The sequence below is a fragment of the Podarcis raffonei genome, chromosome 3 (genome assembly GCF_027172205.1).
Source record: "Podarcis raffonei isolate rPodRaf1 chromosome 3, rPodRaf1.pri, whole genome shotgun sequence".
Lineage (NCBI taxonomy): Eukaryota > Metazoa > Chordata > Lepidosauria > Squamata > Lacertidae > Podarcis > Podarcis raffonei.
Genome location: NC_070604.1, coordinates 116,692,994 through 116,709,891, shown reverse-complemented (window position 1 = coordinate 116,709,891; position 16,898 = coordinate 116,692,994). Strand labels below are relative to the sequence as shown.

The window sequence follows — 16,898 nt, the reverse complement described above, 5'->3', positions numbered from 1 at the left end:
GGTAGTCACGTAATCTGGTGAACCGGGTTCGGGTCTCCGCTCCTCCACATGCAGCTGCTGGGTGACCTTGGGCCAGTCACACTTCTTTGAAGTCTCTCAGCCCCACTCACTTCACAGAGTGTTTGTTGTGGGGGAGGAAGGGAAAGGAGATTTTTAGCCGTTTTGAGACTCCTGAAGGGGAGTGAAAGGCGGGATATCAAATCCAAACTCTAATAATAATAATAATAATAATAATAATAATAATAATAATAATAATAATAATTCACTATTTATACCCCACCCATCTGGGTGGGTTTCTCCAGCCACTCTGGGCAGCTCCCAACAGAACATTAAAAACATGGTAAAAGACCAAACATTAAAAACCTCCCTAAATAGGGCTGCATTCCGATGTCTTCTAAAAGACAGGTGGTTGTTTATTTCCTTGACATCTGATGGCAGGGCGTTCCACAGGGCAGGCACCACTACCAAGAAGGCCCTCTGCCCAGTTCCCTGTAACCTCATTTCTCGCAGGGAGGGAACCACCAGAAGGCTCTCGAAGCTGGACCTCAGTGTCTGGGCTGAACGATGGGGGTGGAGATGCTCCTTCAGGTATACTTTCATCTTGTGCAAATGAGCTAATACTTCAAGCATGGCGCAGCAGCAAAGCTAGTTAGACAAGTCTTCTTTTACCACAGTCTGGTGGTTCAATTGTTCCTTATATTTTACCTGGGAAGCTAAGCAGCATAAAAAAGATAACCAGTGGGGCAAAGGTCTTCATGGCTGAATGCTGGTGCCACCAGAGTCATCTTCCGGCTCCAAGATATTGCAGAGAGAGAACGGAAAGCATCTTCTATTTGTACTTACTAAGGGAATGATGTCATGCACAGAGGCAGGGGGGAGAGAAACTTTCAGGGTGAAGGAAGGACTGTATGTTCTTCTGCTAAGGATATTCATGGCTATTAATTTTGGATAATTACTTCCTGCTCTTTCTTTTGAAAAATGTCATGAAGGTCAACGTAGACAAAACAATGTATACAAATCTGCAGATGACACCAAACTGGGAGGGGTGGCTAATACCTCAGAAGGTAGAATCAGGATTCCAGATGACCTTAGCAGATTGGGGACCAGAGCCAAAAAAACCCAAAATGAATTTCAGTAAGAACAAATGTCACGTTCTACATTTAAGCAGGAATAACCTCATGCTAGTAAATAATCAGATCAGGACAAATGAATGGAAATTGCTCTTTTTTTAATTCACTTTTATTGCAAGGGAGAATCTCATGTAATCATGGAGAACGTTGCAAGCACTTTTTTTGATCTGGATGCTTTGATGAAGATACAGAAGGAGACTCTGGCTGGGGTTGAAGCAGGATCCAGTGGCTCTCCAAGTGATGGGACAGCCCCCAATATTCAAATGATCCTCAATCTTCATCTTCGTAGTTTATACTTAAAAACAAAAGAAAATTATATAAAAGTTTTCCTTATGTTTCACCCAGAATAAATAGTCAAAACTATGTGTGTAAATGGAAGGTGGAGCATTCAGTAGTGCCTGTTATTCCTTAATAGACTAGCCTCCCCATTTTGTAACTTTCCTTTCTTGTGGGATTATTTAAAATGTCTGCATTGCTTTGATATATGAGTTGCCCTTGCTTTGTGCAAGTGGACCAGATATAGGGAGATACATAGTAGTTACGTATAGGATTGGATTGCATATACAGGGGCAAGATGCTCACAGCCCAGTGAAAGGCCAGCCAAATAAATGAGACATGGGACATTGCTATTGGGTTGAAATAGGCCATAGCTTTTATTGATTTCACATGTCAGTAGGTTTTGGCCAAGGCATTGGATATGTATACAGTATCAAGCAGCCTGACCGCTGGTTGTTGAGTAGGGTGGGTCAACCCTGACTGGGAGGTCACCTCTAACATGCACAGTGGTGCCAACTTGGGGCCCAGATTATGGCTGCCCAATGCCACGTGAGATGGAAAGTGATGTTGTGACATCATTACGTCACATTACACTGCGGGTGCCGCAGCAACGCCTACGAGGCCTCCGACATGACTTCCAGTTTCTACCAGAAGTTGCTTCTGAGACCGTGCAGGGCCTTAGATGTCACTTCCAAGACCTTATGGGGCCTCGGAGGTTACGTCTCAGGCCTCCAATGAGACTTCTGGTTTCTCCTGGAAGTTGCGTTGGGAGGCTCTGTGAGGCTTCAGACGCAACTTCCAGGGCTCACAAAGCTCTGGAAGTCTCAACTAAGGTCACATGGTCACACACAAAAATATTGTGGGTGCAGAGGGCCCTGGGGGGCCCTGGAGTTGGTGCCAGTGGACATGCATCAGGTTGTACAATCCCACCAGGGCCACCATTGGGAAAGGCACTATGTCCCATAGGCCCCCATGTGGACTCCCATTCGTGCACCTCTTTAACAGGACCTCTGGTCAGCTCAGGTTCCAAGGTTTCTTTTGCAGCAAACTGCAGTGCTGAGAATAGCTGGCCCTCCCATGGCAAATGTAGCAGTATGAAGAAGGAAACAAATAATGGAACAGGACCTGTGTGGTTGAACACTGGTTCTGCTCCACTCTCCAGGAGACTCAAAGATATAATCAAAAGTTTCCACTTATTTATGGATCATTGCTGAAGGTTGCCGTGGCACCCACAAGGAAAGGAACAAATGGGCTACTTGTTCTGTACTTGAACAACTTGGTTTGCAGCTACCTTTACAATCATCATTTGCGATGTGTGCTGGAGAAATATTGTGAAGATAGAAATCAATCCCTCAGGGGGCTACTTCTGGTCCTTTACTGTCATTTGAGGCTCAGGTGGCCTCAGTGGTGGAGAGAGCCTCCCATCAGCCTCAGCTGGTGGCCCAGCTGCAACCCATCTCTATATGGATAGCTTAATTTCTGTTGTCTATGCTCTGTCTGTTGACATTTCCATTCCACCTTAATGAACAGGCATGAGATTGTTGCGTGTCACATGTCTGTTTACATTCCAGCACAGTATGCTGGGAACTTCCGTTTGTGTATAGCTTTTGCTTTTCTCTCTGAGACGACATGAGAGAGAGACGACATGTTTCTTTGTTCTGATTTATGTTTAATAAATCTGTAGTGTAGCATGACTTTACACACCTCACGCCTACTTCTGTGTGCACAGTACACTCTGCTAATAGCATGCCCTGGCTTCTGAAGTCCGGGTCGCTGATGCTGGTGACACACAGCTCTACTTCTCCTTTACATCTGCAAGTGTGCCACTGGAAGTGATGGACCATTGTATTGCCTCGGTAATGGACTGAATGAGAGGCAAGAAACGAAAGCTCAATGCAGGTAAGACGGAGGTACTCTTAGTGGGTGGGAGATTACCTTCTCTTCATGGAGTTACCCTCCCTCTGAAGGAGTGGGTACGCAGCTCAGGGGCTACTTCTGGGTCCTTTACTGTCATTTGAGGCTCTGGTGGCCTCAGTGGTGGAGAGGTCCTTCCATCAGCCTCAGCTGGTGGCCCAGCTGCAACCCATTTCTATACAGATAGACTAACATCTGTTGTCTGTGCTCTGACCACTTCAAGATTAGATTACCACAATGCCTTATATTTATATGTGCTGAGCAGTAGCACTTTTTCTCTGTCACCCAATAGCATCTTTTTGTCTTGTCCCAGACACAGCACCTGCTCCTTATTTGTTCTTCCTCTTGTTTTGAATACTATTGTTTATTATCTTTAACCTCTTTTCCATAAGGTCACAATTATAAGCTGCACTTAATTATAATTATAAGCTGCACTTTTCCATATCGGAATCTGGGGGGAAAGTGTGGCTTATAATCGGGCCAATACGGTATCATCTCTCTTCCATAAAACGCTTCTTGTGTTGAAATCCATAAAGAATGAAAGAATGAATACTTAACTAAGGTGTTGCTTTTTTGCAACTGGAAATGTTTGAAATATAATTGCTTTGTCAAAGCTAATTTCTCGTTCTCCCACTCTGCTTCACAGTAATGAAAATGTCTCACCCTCTGAGTGCCTCAGCCCAAAATCCCATCAAAATAGTTGTGTTCCATAGCAAAAATTAGGGATGTTACCTGTCCCTTTGCAGCAGTATGCATGCTCAATATTATGGCAAGTCATTCCAAAACCCTCATATTCATCTCTTGAACAACGTGGCTTGCAGCGACCTTTACATTCTTTCTTCTGGGTGTGAGTAGATCCTGGAGAAATATTAGCTATAAAGAAATCAATCCCTCAGATAAGAGATCATCAACATCTCGAAGCAGTTCATATACAGAGAAAGCAGCCCATTGCATTTCAAAGAAATAGATTTTTTAATACTGGACAAATGACATAGTTTTTTCCTTTACAAAGGCACAGGTGCAATTTTGGAATTTACACCATTTTATGATCTGCTACTTTGCCCCTGTTGAAGAAAAGAGAACATGTTAAATCTCGTGCAATAGACCACATTCAGGAAGAAAGAATAATTAAATAAAATAACTGTATGGTCTTTTGGAAAACCCAGATTCTTGAACCCATATCAACTTTCTAACAGGAATGCTTTGTAAAGGAAATATCTTCTAAGGTAAAGAAGACTAGTCAGATGCCCACAGATTATTTTCCAGATTCTTTTTCTAGGGTTAGTACCCAAAGTTAGTCATACTGCAGATAAACCCACTAAAATTAATTCAAATGACTAATTTAAGTTCATTAATTTTAATGTTAATGACTCTGCTCTGAATACAACTTAGTTGTCTGTCAGGGAACTGCCATCTGAGGAGCAGGAGGTGAAAGGGCTCACAGAGGGTGAGAGAGACCATTCAGCTGAGGAGGGAACCAGCAGGGGGAGAAGTGGAGTTCCAAGGGAAAGTGAGTCGGAGGGAGGGCTCAGAGACACTTCCAGCGAAAATAGTGGGGAGGTTTCAGGACCTCCCATAGGGACACCTACTCCTCGCCGGAAACTGTCACGCCGAGAGTCCAGAAGACGCATTTCCGTTAAGGAGCTTTTATGCTGGAAGAAGTTCCGTAAACGCCCACTGTCCGATTCTACGAGCGACTGATGGAGCCATGCTTAAGGAGCTCCGTCACAGACAGAGGTTTGTGGACTTAGCCAAACTCTGAGGGACTAGGATTTTACGCACAAGCAGCTCACCATCCCATCACAGCAATCGGACAGCCCCTGAAAGCAGCTTGTGCAGAGAGGCATCATGAGCAACCCAGCCGGAGCCGGGGGAGCAGGAGGAGCTGGAGAGGGTCCAAGCCTGGAAGAAAGGTACAGGGTGTTGGAAGTCCAGCTAGCGCTGCAAACGGCGAGGCTAGAGGAAAGGAGGGCGCAGGATGCAGAAAAGGCAAAAGGCGCTACACTAGCAAGAAAGATGCCAGGATTGGTGCAGAAGTTTGGGGGGGACCCCAGGAACTATCAAGCCTTTAGGACAGAGATGCAGTATGCTCTCGAGCTGCAGTTTGACGACTTTCCCGACGAGGCATCGCGAGTGGCGTTTGTGATTGGCCATCTCGAAGGGGGGGCGAGAGACTGGGTTAGACCCCTGATGGCAGGGAATAGTGAAATGCTGAAGGATACGAGGAAGTTTTTTCGCGCCATGGATTTGATGTTTTCCAGCGAGATTGAACAGGGACTGGTGCGCAGACAATTGATGGCTTGTAAACAGGGTAGCCGATCGGTTCGTGAGTACTGGACTGAGTTTACAATGTTGATACATAAATTGGGGTGGGACCTATCGGCGGAACCCATTCAAATGCTTTTTGAAGAGGGGCTTTCTTCGGCGGTGAAAGACGAACTTTCCCGGGCGCCCAGGGCGGAGTCTATGGACCAGCTGACCAAATCAGCGCTGACCATTGGAGCGCGCCAGGAGGCAAGAGCCTTGGAGAAGCGGGAGGGGAAAGGAGAGCGTTGGAGGGATTTCCACATTCCAGAGATTCCGGAGCCAAATTTCCCGCCAGGAGAGCCGATGGAAGTTGGAACAGCGCGCGCGCAGTTTCAAATCCCAGTGAAGGGAGGAAGAAGGAGGGAAAGAGCACCAAGAAATGTTATCTCTGCCAGCAGCCAGGTCACTTTGCCAGAGTCTGCCCGCAAAGAAAGGAATGGCAAGGGATGGCGGGAGCTGTTGGGGGGAAGGAGGAGGGAGTCCAGGAGCCAGTAAAAGCCAACGCCTGGCTGCCACCGTCAGGGCACTGCAGCCAGGCCAAGGAGCAGTAAAAGTGCCCACTCCGGAACCTCCAAGACCAGCCCTGGTAATAGAGGTGTTGCTAGAGCTGGCAAACGGATACCCACTAAAGACAAAAGCGCTGTTGGACTCAGGCAGCTCCTGTAATTTTATGAGTAAGGAGTTTGCAGCTGAACACCAGATACAGATACTCCCTTTAAGCAACCCCCTGCAGGTGACCACGATCGATGGGAGGGAGCTGTTGGGAGGAGAAGTTAGCCTACAGACCGTCCCAATGGTTATGAGGGTGGCCAGGCACACCGAAAGGATAGCGTTCAATGTGGCCACCCTGGGAGGGGCTCCCGTTATTTTGGGAATGAGCTGGCTAGCGTTGCATGATCCGCTAGTGGGCTGGCATCAGAGAGTGGTTTCCTTTGGGTCAGCACATTGCCTGGAACACTGCAGAGAGGGAAAGGTGCCAGAAGGGCAAAAGCCTTTCTAGCAGGGACGGAAGTGGCGGACAAAGGGAAGGTGCCCAAACAATACGCTGACCTGAGCAAGGTCTTCAGCGAAAGGGAAGCAGATAAACTACCACCACATAGAGCCTTTGACTGCCAAATTAACCTGGTCCCTGGGGCCCAGCTCCCCGTGGGCAAGCTGTACGCCATGTCAGACAGGGAAATGCAGGAGTTAAGGGAGTTTATTGATAAAAACCTGAAGAGGGGCTTCATCAGAGAGTCCAGAGCGGTGGGGGGGAGCCCAGTGTTTTTTGTGGACAAAAAAAACACGGATAAACCCAGGCTTGTAGTGGACTTTAGAGCCTTAAATGCAGTGTCAGAACCAGTGGCTTTCCCCATGCCCAGAATTGATGACATTTTGACCAGGGTGAGGAAGGGAAAGATATTCACGACACTGGACCTGAGAGGGGCATACAACCTGATACGAATAAGGAAAGGGGATGAATGGAAAACCACCATGTTCACCCCTTTGGGGGCTTTTGAATATTTAGTTATGCCATTCGGATTACAATCAGGCTCCGCATGTTTTCAATCGTTCATGAACCATGTCCTGGGACCTCTGCTCTACAAGAATTGCGTGGCCTTCCTCGATGACGTGCTGATATATTCAGAGAATGAGGAGCAGCATGTAAAGGATGTCAGGGAAGTGCTGAGCCAACTGCAAGCAAACCAGCTGTGGGTGAAATTGGAGAAGTGTCAGTTTCACACCAAGGAGGTGGAATTCCTGGGGTACCGCTTATCAGACAAGGGATTAGCCATGGATCCAGGCAAGGTCCAGGCGGTGCTGGAATGGAAGACACCGAAAACGAAAAAGGATGTGCAAAGGTTCTTAGGGTTTGGGAACTTTTACCGTAAATTCATCAAGAACTTTGCCCACTTAACGGCTCCCATCACGGACTGTCTAAGCAGCAAGAAGAAATTCGTTTGGACGGCGGAGGCGGAGCAAGCATTTGAGGAATTGAAAAGGGCATTCGCTTCGGAAGAACAGCTCCTGCATGTGGATTTACAAAAACCCATGAGAGTGGAAACTGATGCCTCAGACCGGGCGGTGGGGGCGGTGCTGCTTCAGCCGGGGAGCAATAAGTCGGAATGGAGACCATGTGCCTTCTTTTCGCGTAAGCTGAACAAATCCGAGAGGAACTACACCGTATATGACCGAGAACTACTCGCCATTCACGAAGCGTTCCGGAGATGGAGACATTTACTAATTGGCGCACAGCATAAGGTGCAAGTGTGTACGGACCACAAGAATTTGGAGTATTGGAGAACGGCACGAGTGCTCAACCAATGACAAGTGAGGTGGGCCCAGGAGTTCTCCAAATTCCATTTTGAAATTTGCTATGTGCCAGGTCCAGAAAACATCAGAGCGGACGCTCTCTCACGCAAACCTGAATATTTGGAGGGGGAGGGAGCGCCTGAAGAGAGACATATTATCCCAGAGGACCGCTGGGTGTGTGGGGTGGCCTGGGTGGGGCAAAGGGAACTGGTAGAGGGAACGGTAAATGATGAATACGCCCAGAATAAGCTCAGAGGTTTAAGGAGAGAGGGCGAAGACCCCGGAGGTTTTGAAGAAAGAAACGGGGCATTGTATTACAAAGGGGCACTATATATACCCGAAGGGGAATTGAGGGGGAGAGTACTCAAACAGCTGCACGACAACCCCGCAGCGGGGCATTTTGGGCAACACAAGACCATGTGGTTGGTGACCAGGGAGTTTTGGTGGCCCAAGGTGAGGGAGGATGTACGGGAGTATGTGAGAGGGTGTGACCAATGCCAGAGAGCCAAAGGAGAAAGGCGGGCGCCAGCGGGGTTATTAGAACCGTTACCCACGCCAGAACGACCGTGGGAGGCGGTATCGATAGATTTTATGACGGATCTGCCTAAATCCCAGGGGAAAACCGCCATACTAGTCGTAGTAGACCTGTTAACTAAGATGGGTCACTTTGTAGCTTGCTCACATGCAGTCACGGCGGAAGAGACAGCGAAATTGTTTGTAGAACATATTTTTAGGCTGCATGGCGCCCCCTTGAGGGTGGTCTCCGACAGAGGGAAACAGTTCACGTCCAGATTCTGGAGGAAACTTATGAGCTTGTTGCACGTAGAGGTCAACTTTTCGACTGCCAGGCACCCTGAGACCAATGGGCAGGCGGAGAGGGCAAACGGTATCCTCCAACAATACCTGAGGTGTTATGTCAATGACAGAGAGAACGATTGGGTCGAAAAGTTGGCGCTAGCGGAATTTGCTTACAATAATGCGGAGAATGTGTCCACCGGGATGAGCCCCTTTTTGGCTAATTATGGGTGCCACCCCAGGGCGTTTCCAGGGGGAGGAGGGGAGAGATGGAGTGTCCCGGCCGCCGAACATTTTGTAGAAGAAATGGAAGCGATCCATCGTCAACTCCAACTCAACTTAGAAAGGGCCAAAGAAGAATATAAGAGGCAGGCAGACAAGAGCAGAAGGGAAGGTGAAACCATTAGGGTGGGGAGTCAGGTCTGGCTATCAACCCAAGGGTTGCCGTTCAAGGGGGGTTGCAAGAAATTGAGACCCAAAAGATTGGGACCATTTGAGGTCATCCAACAGGTCAACCCAGTGGCTTTCAGACTCCGGTTACCGAACCACATGAAACTGCACCCAGTATTCCACAGGTCATTACTGTCACCATATAGGGGGGAAGGTGAAGGGGTATCCACACGGGGGCCAGTCTTAGAAGAAAGGGAAAGCAGCAACCATGTGGCGGAGATCATCGACTCCAGGTGGAAGGGTAATCAGGTGGAGTATTTGGTCGCGTGGGAAGGGGAACCGGAGTCGGAAAACACCTGGGTGACGGCAGAGGAGGTCAGTGACGAGATCTTGATCGAAACGTTCCACCAAAGGTTCCCCAGGAAACCTCAGCCAGTAGCGAGGTTCCGGAGGGAGTACTTTGGCACCACCGACGATGAGGAGGAACTGGAAGGATTCAGGGAATCGGAGTTGGAAGAAGGAACAGACTCCGATGAGGAGGAGTACTTGGAAACCGGAAACAGCAACAGGTGGAGGGAAGTGTTCGAAACTTCGGAAGATGAGGGAGGTTCTTTCAGGGGTTTTGCTCCCTCGCCTCCCGCAGAGGAGGGGAGGGAAGGGGGTGAAGGGGGCCCTGGAGGGGAGGTGGATGTCAGGGAACTGCCATCTGAGGAGCAGGAGGTGAAAGGGCTCACAGAGGGTGAGAGAGACCATTCAGCTGAGGAGGGAACCAGCAGGGGGAGAAGTGGAGTTCCAAGGGAAAGTGAGTCGGAGGGAGGGCTCAGAGACACTTCCAGCGAAAATAGTGGGGAGGTTTCAGGACCTCCCATAGGGACACCTACTCCTCGCCGGAAACTGTCACGCCGAGAGTCCAGAAGACGCATTTCCGTTAAGGAGCTTTTATGCTGGAAGAAGTTCCGTAAACGCCCACTGTCCGATTCTACGAGCGACTGATGGAGCCATGCTTAAGGAGCTCCGTCACAGACAGAGGTTTGTGGACTTAGCCAAACTCTGAGGGACTAGGATTTTACGCACAAGCAGCTCACCATCCCATCACATTGTCCTTTTCTTAAAGTTGCAAATTCATTAAAAGACATTCTGAACCATTTGCAAAGAATTCCTTCCCAAAAAGTAAGGCCATGTTTTTCAGAGGGAGGGTGGAGGAATCACATTATCAAAGAGCCCGTTGAGACATTTCTTTTATGAACTAAATCCATGAGTATATCTGAATGAATATGTCATTCTTCACTGCAGGCTTGGCAAACCTCCTTCATTCCAGATGTTGTTCACTTACAGTTTCCATCATTCTTGACCTTTGATTCTGGGTGGGGCTTGTGGGTTAAGGGACTCCAACCCCTGCAATGCACCACTAAATAATCCATGAAAGATGGCCATCTAACCTCTGTTTATAAATCACCAATGAAATCAAAGTCCAGCACTTTCCCAAGCAGTATGTTCAGCTTTGAAACAGCTCTTATCATCAGTTCTTTCCTATGTTTAGTCAGAATCTTGTTTCTTGCAATGTGCCTGGGTCCACTTTTTGCACTTTTCGAAGATGGTGACAAAGTTTGTCCATTTCCCGTCTGCCCGGACACCACCTGTTCTCCAAGGATTCCCATATATTATATACAGAGACAGTGAGATTCTATCTGCAATTTCATTTAGTATGTTTGGGTGCAGATCATAAGGCCCTGAAGATTTGAATTCATTCAGAGAAGCTAGGAGTTCCCTTACCACCTCCTTTCCTCTCTTGGGTTGCAGCACCCTCGCTGCATCATTCATTCTATTATCACCACGTTGTACACTGTTTTCCTTATGGGTGAAGACAGAGGCAAATTAGGTGCTGAGCAGTAGCACTTTTTCTCTGTCACCCAATAGCATCTCTTTATCTTCTCCCCCACACAGCACCTGCTCCCTATTTGTTCTTCCTCTTGCTTTGAATACTACTGTTTATTATCTTTAACCTCTTTTCCAAATCATAATAATTGAGGCCCATAACAAAAAATTAGCATGTTACCTTTCTTTGCACAGCAGTAGACCATAGCAGGATGATGGCAGAAGGCTGTTGAAGCCACATATTCTGTACTTGAACAACTTGGTTTGCAGCTACCTTTACAATAATCATTTATGACGGGTCCTGGAGAAATATTGTGACGATAGAAATCAATCCCGCAGATGAGAAGACATCATCAACATTTCTAAGAATCTCCTATTCAGTGAAAGCAGTCCATTACATTTTCCACTAAATGAATACAACTTTAATCTTGCACAAATGACATACAGTGGTACCTTGGTTCTCAAACTTAATCCGTTCCAGAAGTCATTTCAAAAACCAAAGCGTTCCAAAACCAAGGCACGCTTTCCCATAGAAAGTAATGCAAAATGGATTAATCCATTCTAGACTGTTAAAAACTGTGGGATGTGAAACACAGAGCAGTCAAATACAACATTCCTAGAGTGTACATAAAAATTGGAAAAGTTCACAAACCGGAACACTTACTTCCGGGTTTGCAGTGCTTGGGTTCCAAGTTGTTTGAGTACCAAGGTATTCGAGAACCAAAGTACTACTGTACCATCAAATGAGCTAATATTTCGAACAAGGTAGAGCAGCAAAGAACACTCAAATGGGGTAGTTATATATTTATTATTTTACTACAGTCCTGCGGTTTGAGGGACCTTTACATTTTGCCCAGGGCAGTAATCAGCATCAAAAGCATCATAAGTCTATCATCATAAGTCTTAGGTCTTCATAGATGAATGCTAGAGCCACATGAGTCATCTTGACTGAAAGATATTGCAGAAAGAGAATGAAAGTATCCTCTGTTTATATTTCCTAAGGGAATAGTGATATGCCCAGAGACAGGCAGCAGAGAAGTTTTCAGGAGGAAGGAAAGTGTCTCCTAAGGATATTCTTCCAAGCTCTTAGTAATCACAGCATCCTTTTCTTTCTGTCTGGCTATCAACTGAACTGATTACTGAAGCCTTATCTCCTGCAGCAGTAAACTTATGCTGCCTCTGTGTGGTGACTGAAACTGGGGTCAACTTCCACAAAGTGGGTATCTCATCTCATATTCCCAACAATTACCGTATTTTTTGCACCATAACACTCACTTTTTTCCTCCTAGAAAGTAAGGGGAAATGTCTCTGCGTGTTATGGAGGGAATGCCTATGGGTGGCGGGGGGGGGATCTGCTGCAGTCGTGAGCAGAGGATCCATGGTTCCCCTTCCTTCCCTCCTCCGTGGCTCGCTTTGAAACAGCAAAGCGGGAGAAGAGCCGCTGAGTGAGGAGGAGAGAGGAACAGAGAGCCTGCTTGCTTTAAAGGAGCAAAACGGGAGAGGAGAGGAGCTGCTTACACTTGTGTAAGCGGCTCCTGTCCGGTTGGCTCCTTTAAAGCAAGCAGGCTCTCTGTCCCTCTCTCCTCCCCACTCAGCTGGCTAAATAGCAGCAAAGTTTTTCAGCGAGCCGGGGAGGAGGGAGAGAAGCAGAGCCTGCTTGCTTCTCCTCTTATACCCCTCTTCTGCATTATTAACAGCATCCTTCTCCACCCACCCCACGCGTGTTCCTTGTCCCTTGAGTGCTTTTCCTTCCCTCCCCACTTAAAACGTGGTTACAAAGCATGGATCCACATGGATCCTCAGGATTTTTGCACTGGGTCACCCCAAATTCACCATCAGATCACATAGCATGTCCATGGCCACAGCTTGCACCAAAAAAATCACGCACCCACTGTTGCCTGGGGCTGCAGTGGTGCAAAAACGTGGTTACAAAGCATGGATCCACATGGATCCTCAGGATTTTTGCATTGGGCTACCACAAACTCACCGTCAGATCACATGTCTGTGGCCACAGCATGAACCACAAAAATCATACATCCACTGTTTCGTTTAGAATATTTTTTTTCTTGCTTTCCTCCTCTAGAAACTATGTGCGTGTTATGGTCGGGTGCATGTTATAGAGCGAAAATACGGTACCTATCTTTCTACAACAGAAGACATAACCAGGTAGATCACAGCGGTCTAATGAAGCCACGTATTCTCTATTTGAACATGATCGTGAGCAGTGACCGCTACAATTATCGTTCAGGGTGGGAGTGGATCCTGGAGAAATGTTAGAAAGATAGAAAGATAGAAATCAATCCTTCAGATGAGAAGAAATCACCAACATCTCTAACCATTTCTTAAGCAACATAAGCAATCTATTACATTTCCTACTAGATGAAGAAATAGAACTTTAATTTTGCTCATATGACATACATGGTACCTATGGTTACGTACTTAATTCGTTCTGGAGGTCCGTTCATAACCTGAAACTGTTCTTAACCTGAAGCACCACTTTAGCTAATGGGGCCTCCCGCCACCGCGCGATTTCTGTCCTCATCCTGAAGCAAAGTTCTTAACCAGATGCAGCCTAGAATTGCATAAGCTTTTTTCCTGCTGCATCAGTGTTGATTCATGTTAAATTTGTTGTCTACTAAAAAAGAATTGTTGTCTACCCCTAAATCCTTTGCACATGTACTACTGTCAAGCCAGGTGTACCCAATTCTATATTTGTGCATTGGATTACTCCTGCCTTAGGGTAGAAGAAAAAGAGAGGAAGTTTGGATTTGATATCCTGCTTTATCACTACCCTAAGGAGTCTCAAAGTGGCTAACAATCTCCTTTCCCTTCTTCCCCCACAACAAACACTCGAGAAACTTCAGAGAAGTGTGATTAGCCCAAGGTCACCCAGCAGCTGCATGTGGAGGAGCAGGGAATTGAACACAGTTCACCAGATTACGAGTCCACCACTCTAATCACTACACCACACTGGCTCTCACAGCATTCTTCTGATCTACCAAGCTTGCCACTCTATCCAAAAAGAAAAAAGATTTATCTGCCATGACTTGTTTCTTTCGAGAAACTCCTGCCAGTTTTTAGTAACCACGCCATCCTTTTCAATGTGCTCACAGATCCACTGCTTAATTATCTTTTCTAATGCTTGTTGAGCAGTTCCACCTTCCCTCCGTCACACAATAGCACCTCTCTGCCTTCTCCACGCAGAGCCCCTGCTCCTTATTTGGTCTTCGGCTTGCTTTGAACAGAGCAGCACAAAACCCTGCTTCTTATCTTTTCACCACTTTCCCAAATCATAATGATTGCAACCCATAATAACAGTTTAGCACGTTACCTTCCTCTTTGCAGCAGAAGACGTGACCAGATTCCTGGCAGGGGTCTAAAGAAGACTCATATTCTCCAGCTGAACAGCGTTGCTTGCAGACACCATTACAAAGTATGTTGGTGGTGGTAGTTGGTCCTGGCGAAATATTATGAAGATAGAAATCAATCCCTCAAGTGAAAAGAGATTACCAACATCTCTATGCATTCCCTATTGTATATGTGAATGGAGCTAGGGCTCTTAGTAACACCCAAGGCCAGCATGAGCATAACATGAGTTAACAATGTGATGCAGCAACAAAAAGAAAAGCTTATGCTATTCTCGGCTGCATCAACAGAAGTATATGCATGGCAGGGGATTGGGCTAGATAATGCCCTTCCAATTCTACAATGCTACAATTCTATTCAGCAAAAGCAGTCCATTCCATTTCCCACTTAATCAGGAAATAGAACTTCAATCTTACACAGATGACATAGTATCAAATGGGCTAATATTCCAAGCACTACAAAGCAGCCAAGGGGCTAGTTTGGCAGGTCTTCTTGGAGTGCTGTGGATGGACAGCCCTTTAGATTTTACCTGGGACTGACAGCAGCACCAACAGGAGAAGTAGAGGGGCAGAGGTCTTCATGGCTGAATGCTGGAGCCACCAGAGTTGCCTTCTAGCTCAAGGATATTGCAGAGAGAGAGAGAAAGGATCCTCTATTTGTACTTCCCAAGGCAATGGTGACAGGAAGCTTTCAGGGGGAAGGAAAGGACTGGGTGTTCCAAACATTATGCTAATGATATTCATGGCTACCATGCACCCTTTCAGTTTTGGATAATTAATTCTTGCTCCCTCTCTCTAAAATAGATGGCTTTGGAATTCATGGAAGAGAAGACTGTTAATGCCTACTAGCTAGGATGACTATGTTCTGCTTCCACAGCTGGAGGCAGCGATGCTTCTGAATGGCCGTTGCTGAAGGGCCAACTGCTCTTGTGCTCCTCATTGGATTGGCCAAAGCGAGAACAGGATGCTGGACTTGATGGGCCATTGGCTTTTCTTACGTTCCTCATAGAATAATGGAGTTGGAAGGGACCCCATGGTCCTTCAAGTCCACACACACACACACACACACACACACACACACACACACACACACCGCGATGCAGGAATCTCAGCTAAAACACCCCGGACATCATTTGAGTTACATTCTGAAACTCAAATACCCCAAACTGACCAGTTGGGTCTTTTAGAGCAAACTGCAGTGCTGAGACTAGCTGGCACTCCCATGGCAAATGTAGCAGTATGAAGAAGGAAACAAATAATGGAATAGAATGAGACCTGTGTGGTTGAACAGTGGTTCTGCTCCAGTCTCCAGGAGACTCACAGATATAATCAAAAGTGTGGGAGCCAGGAAGTAATGGCAAAGGCTTGTAGTGCCACCTGGTGCCTTGCTGACCTCGGTGACCAGCATGTCCGTTCCTTACAATGTATTAGAATGTATTGACCTTAAATGGAGTTGTGTTTCTTCTGGGCAGTGATGACCCTATATGGTGTGGGTGGGTTTAAGCCATGACCGGATGAGGTAACGTGAGACATTGGAATGCAGCCATGCGGCTGGACAGAAGAAAGGATAATAAAAGTGACGGGAGAGGGAGAAGATGTCTGAATGAGCTGCCCTCCGTCCATGGAAATATTGCTGGCTCTCTGTGTCTTTATTTTACGCTAAATAAGCGCCATTTGTAACGGCTGGCTCCGACACAAAAGTTTCCCCTTATTTATGGATCATTGATGAAGGATGTTGTGGCACCCACAAGGAAAAGAATGAACAGGCTACTTGTTCTCAACAGCCCATCTCAATTGCTAGACAGTATGTACCTTTCTGATGACTTCGTTTTTCCCTGAAAAGCAACCATCGAGAAAATCAGTAACTGTGTCCTCTTTGGGTGGAAGCCCTGACCAAGATGGCCAGCTGGAGTCTCTCCTTTATTGATCCCTCGAGCTCCTGAAAACTGAAAGGAGAAGTAATAAATCATAATTGTTGTTGTTGTTGTTGTTGTTGTTGTTGTTGTTGTTGTTGTTGTTATACCCTGCCCTCCCCGGCCAAAGCCGGGCTCAGGGCAGCTAACACCAATAAAATTAGAATAAAAACGTAATAGGGGGGGAAAATAAAGCAATTTAAAATACAGGTTAAAATGCAATTTAAAATGCAGCCTCATTTTAAAAGGAGCCCATAGATCAAACCCATAAGGGGAGAGAAACATAAGGGTCAGACGGAGTCCGCCAGGCGGAACAGCTCTGTCTTGCAGGCCCTGCAGAAAGATGTCAAGTCCCGCAGGGCCCTAGTCTCTTGTGACAGAGTGTTCCATCAAGTTGGGGCTGTTACAATATGAGAGCAACGAAGCTGCAAACTGGTAGCTTGTTTACATCACATGATGTGACTAGCTGTGGGAAAGAATCTTCCCGGAAGTTCATAGGCTTCAAAAGTCTTTTCTCTGTGTGTAATATGAGACCTTCCTGTTGCGTATGTGAAGGAAGTCTTTGTCACTTGCTTGCTGAACACTGAACTGTTCAGACATGTTTTTTTGTAGAGTTGCACTGTCAGAAATAAACAACGTGT

General features: G+C 46.6%; 1 protein-coding gene across 1 annotated transcript; it reads right to left on the bottom strand.

The window, feature by feature from the left end:
• Positions 1–3,797: 3,797 nt before the first annotated feature.
• Positions 3,798–14,993, bottom strand: LOC128411391 (uncharacterized). The gene is made up of 5 exons (XM_053383722.1): positions 14,875–14,993; positions 14,311–14,436; positions 13,116–13,241; positions 11,161–11,280; positions 3,798–4,193 (listed from the first exon to the last, which is right to left on the bottom strand). Exons 1-5 carry the CDS (start codon positions 14,924–14,926, stop codon positions 4,012–4,014), a joined length of 606 nt encoding a protein of 201 aa, XP_053239697.1. The 5' UTR covers positions 14,927–14,993; the 3' UTR covers positions 3,798–4,011.
• Between the last annotated feature and the right edge of the window lie 1,905 nt (positions 14,994–16,898).

Coding starts and splice junctions, on each gene's coding strand:
- LOC128411391 (XM_053383722.1), bottom strand. CDS start 14,926: ATGAAGACCTCTGCCCCTCTACTTCTCCTGTTGGTGCTGCTGTCAGTC. Junction 14,437..14,874: donor GGTGCTGCTGTCAGTCCCAG/GTAAAATCTAAA, acceptor ATATTTCGCCAG/GACCAACTACCACCACCAAC. Junction 13,242..14,310: donor CTTCTGCTGCAAAGAGGAAG/GTAACGTGCTAA, acceptor ACATTTCTCCAG/GATCCACTCCCACCCTGAAC.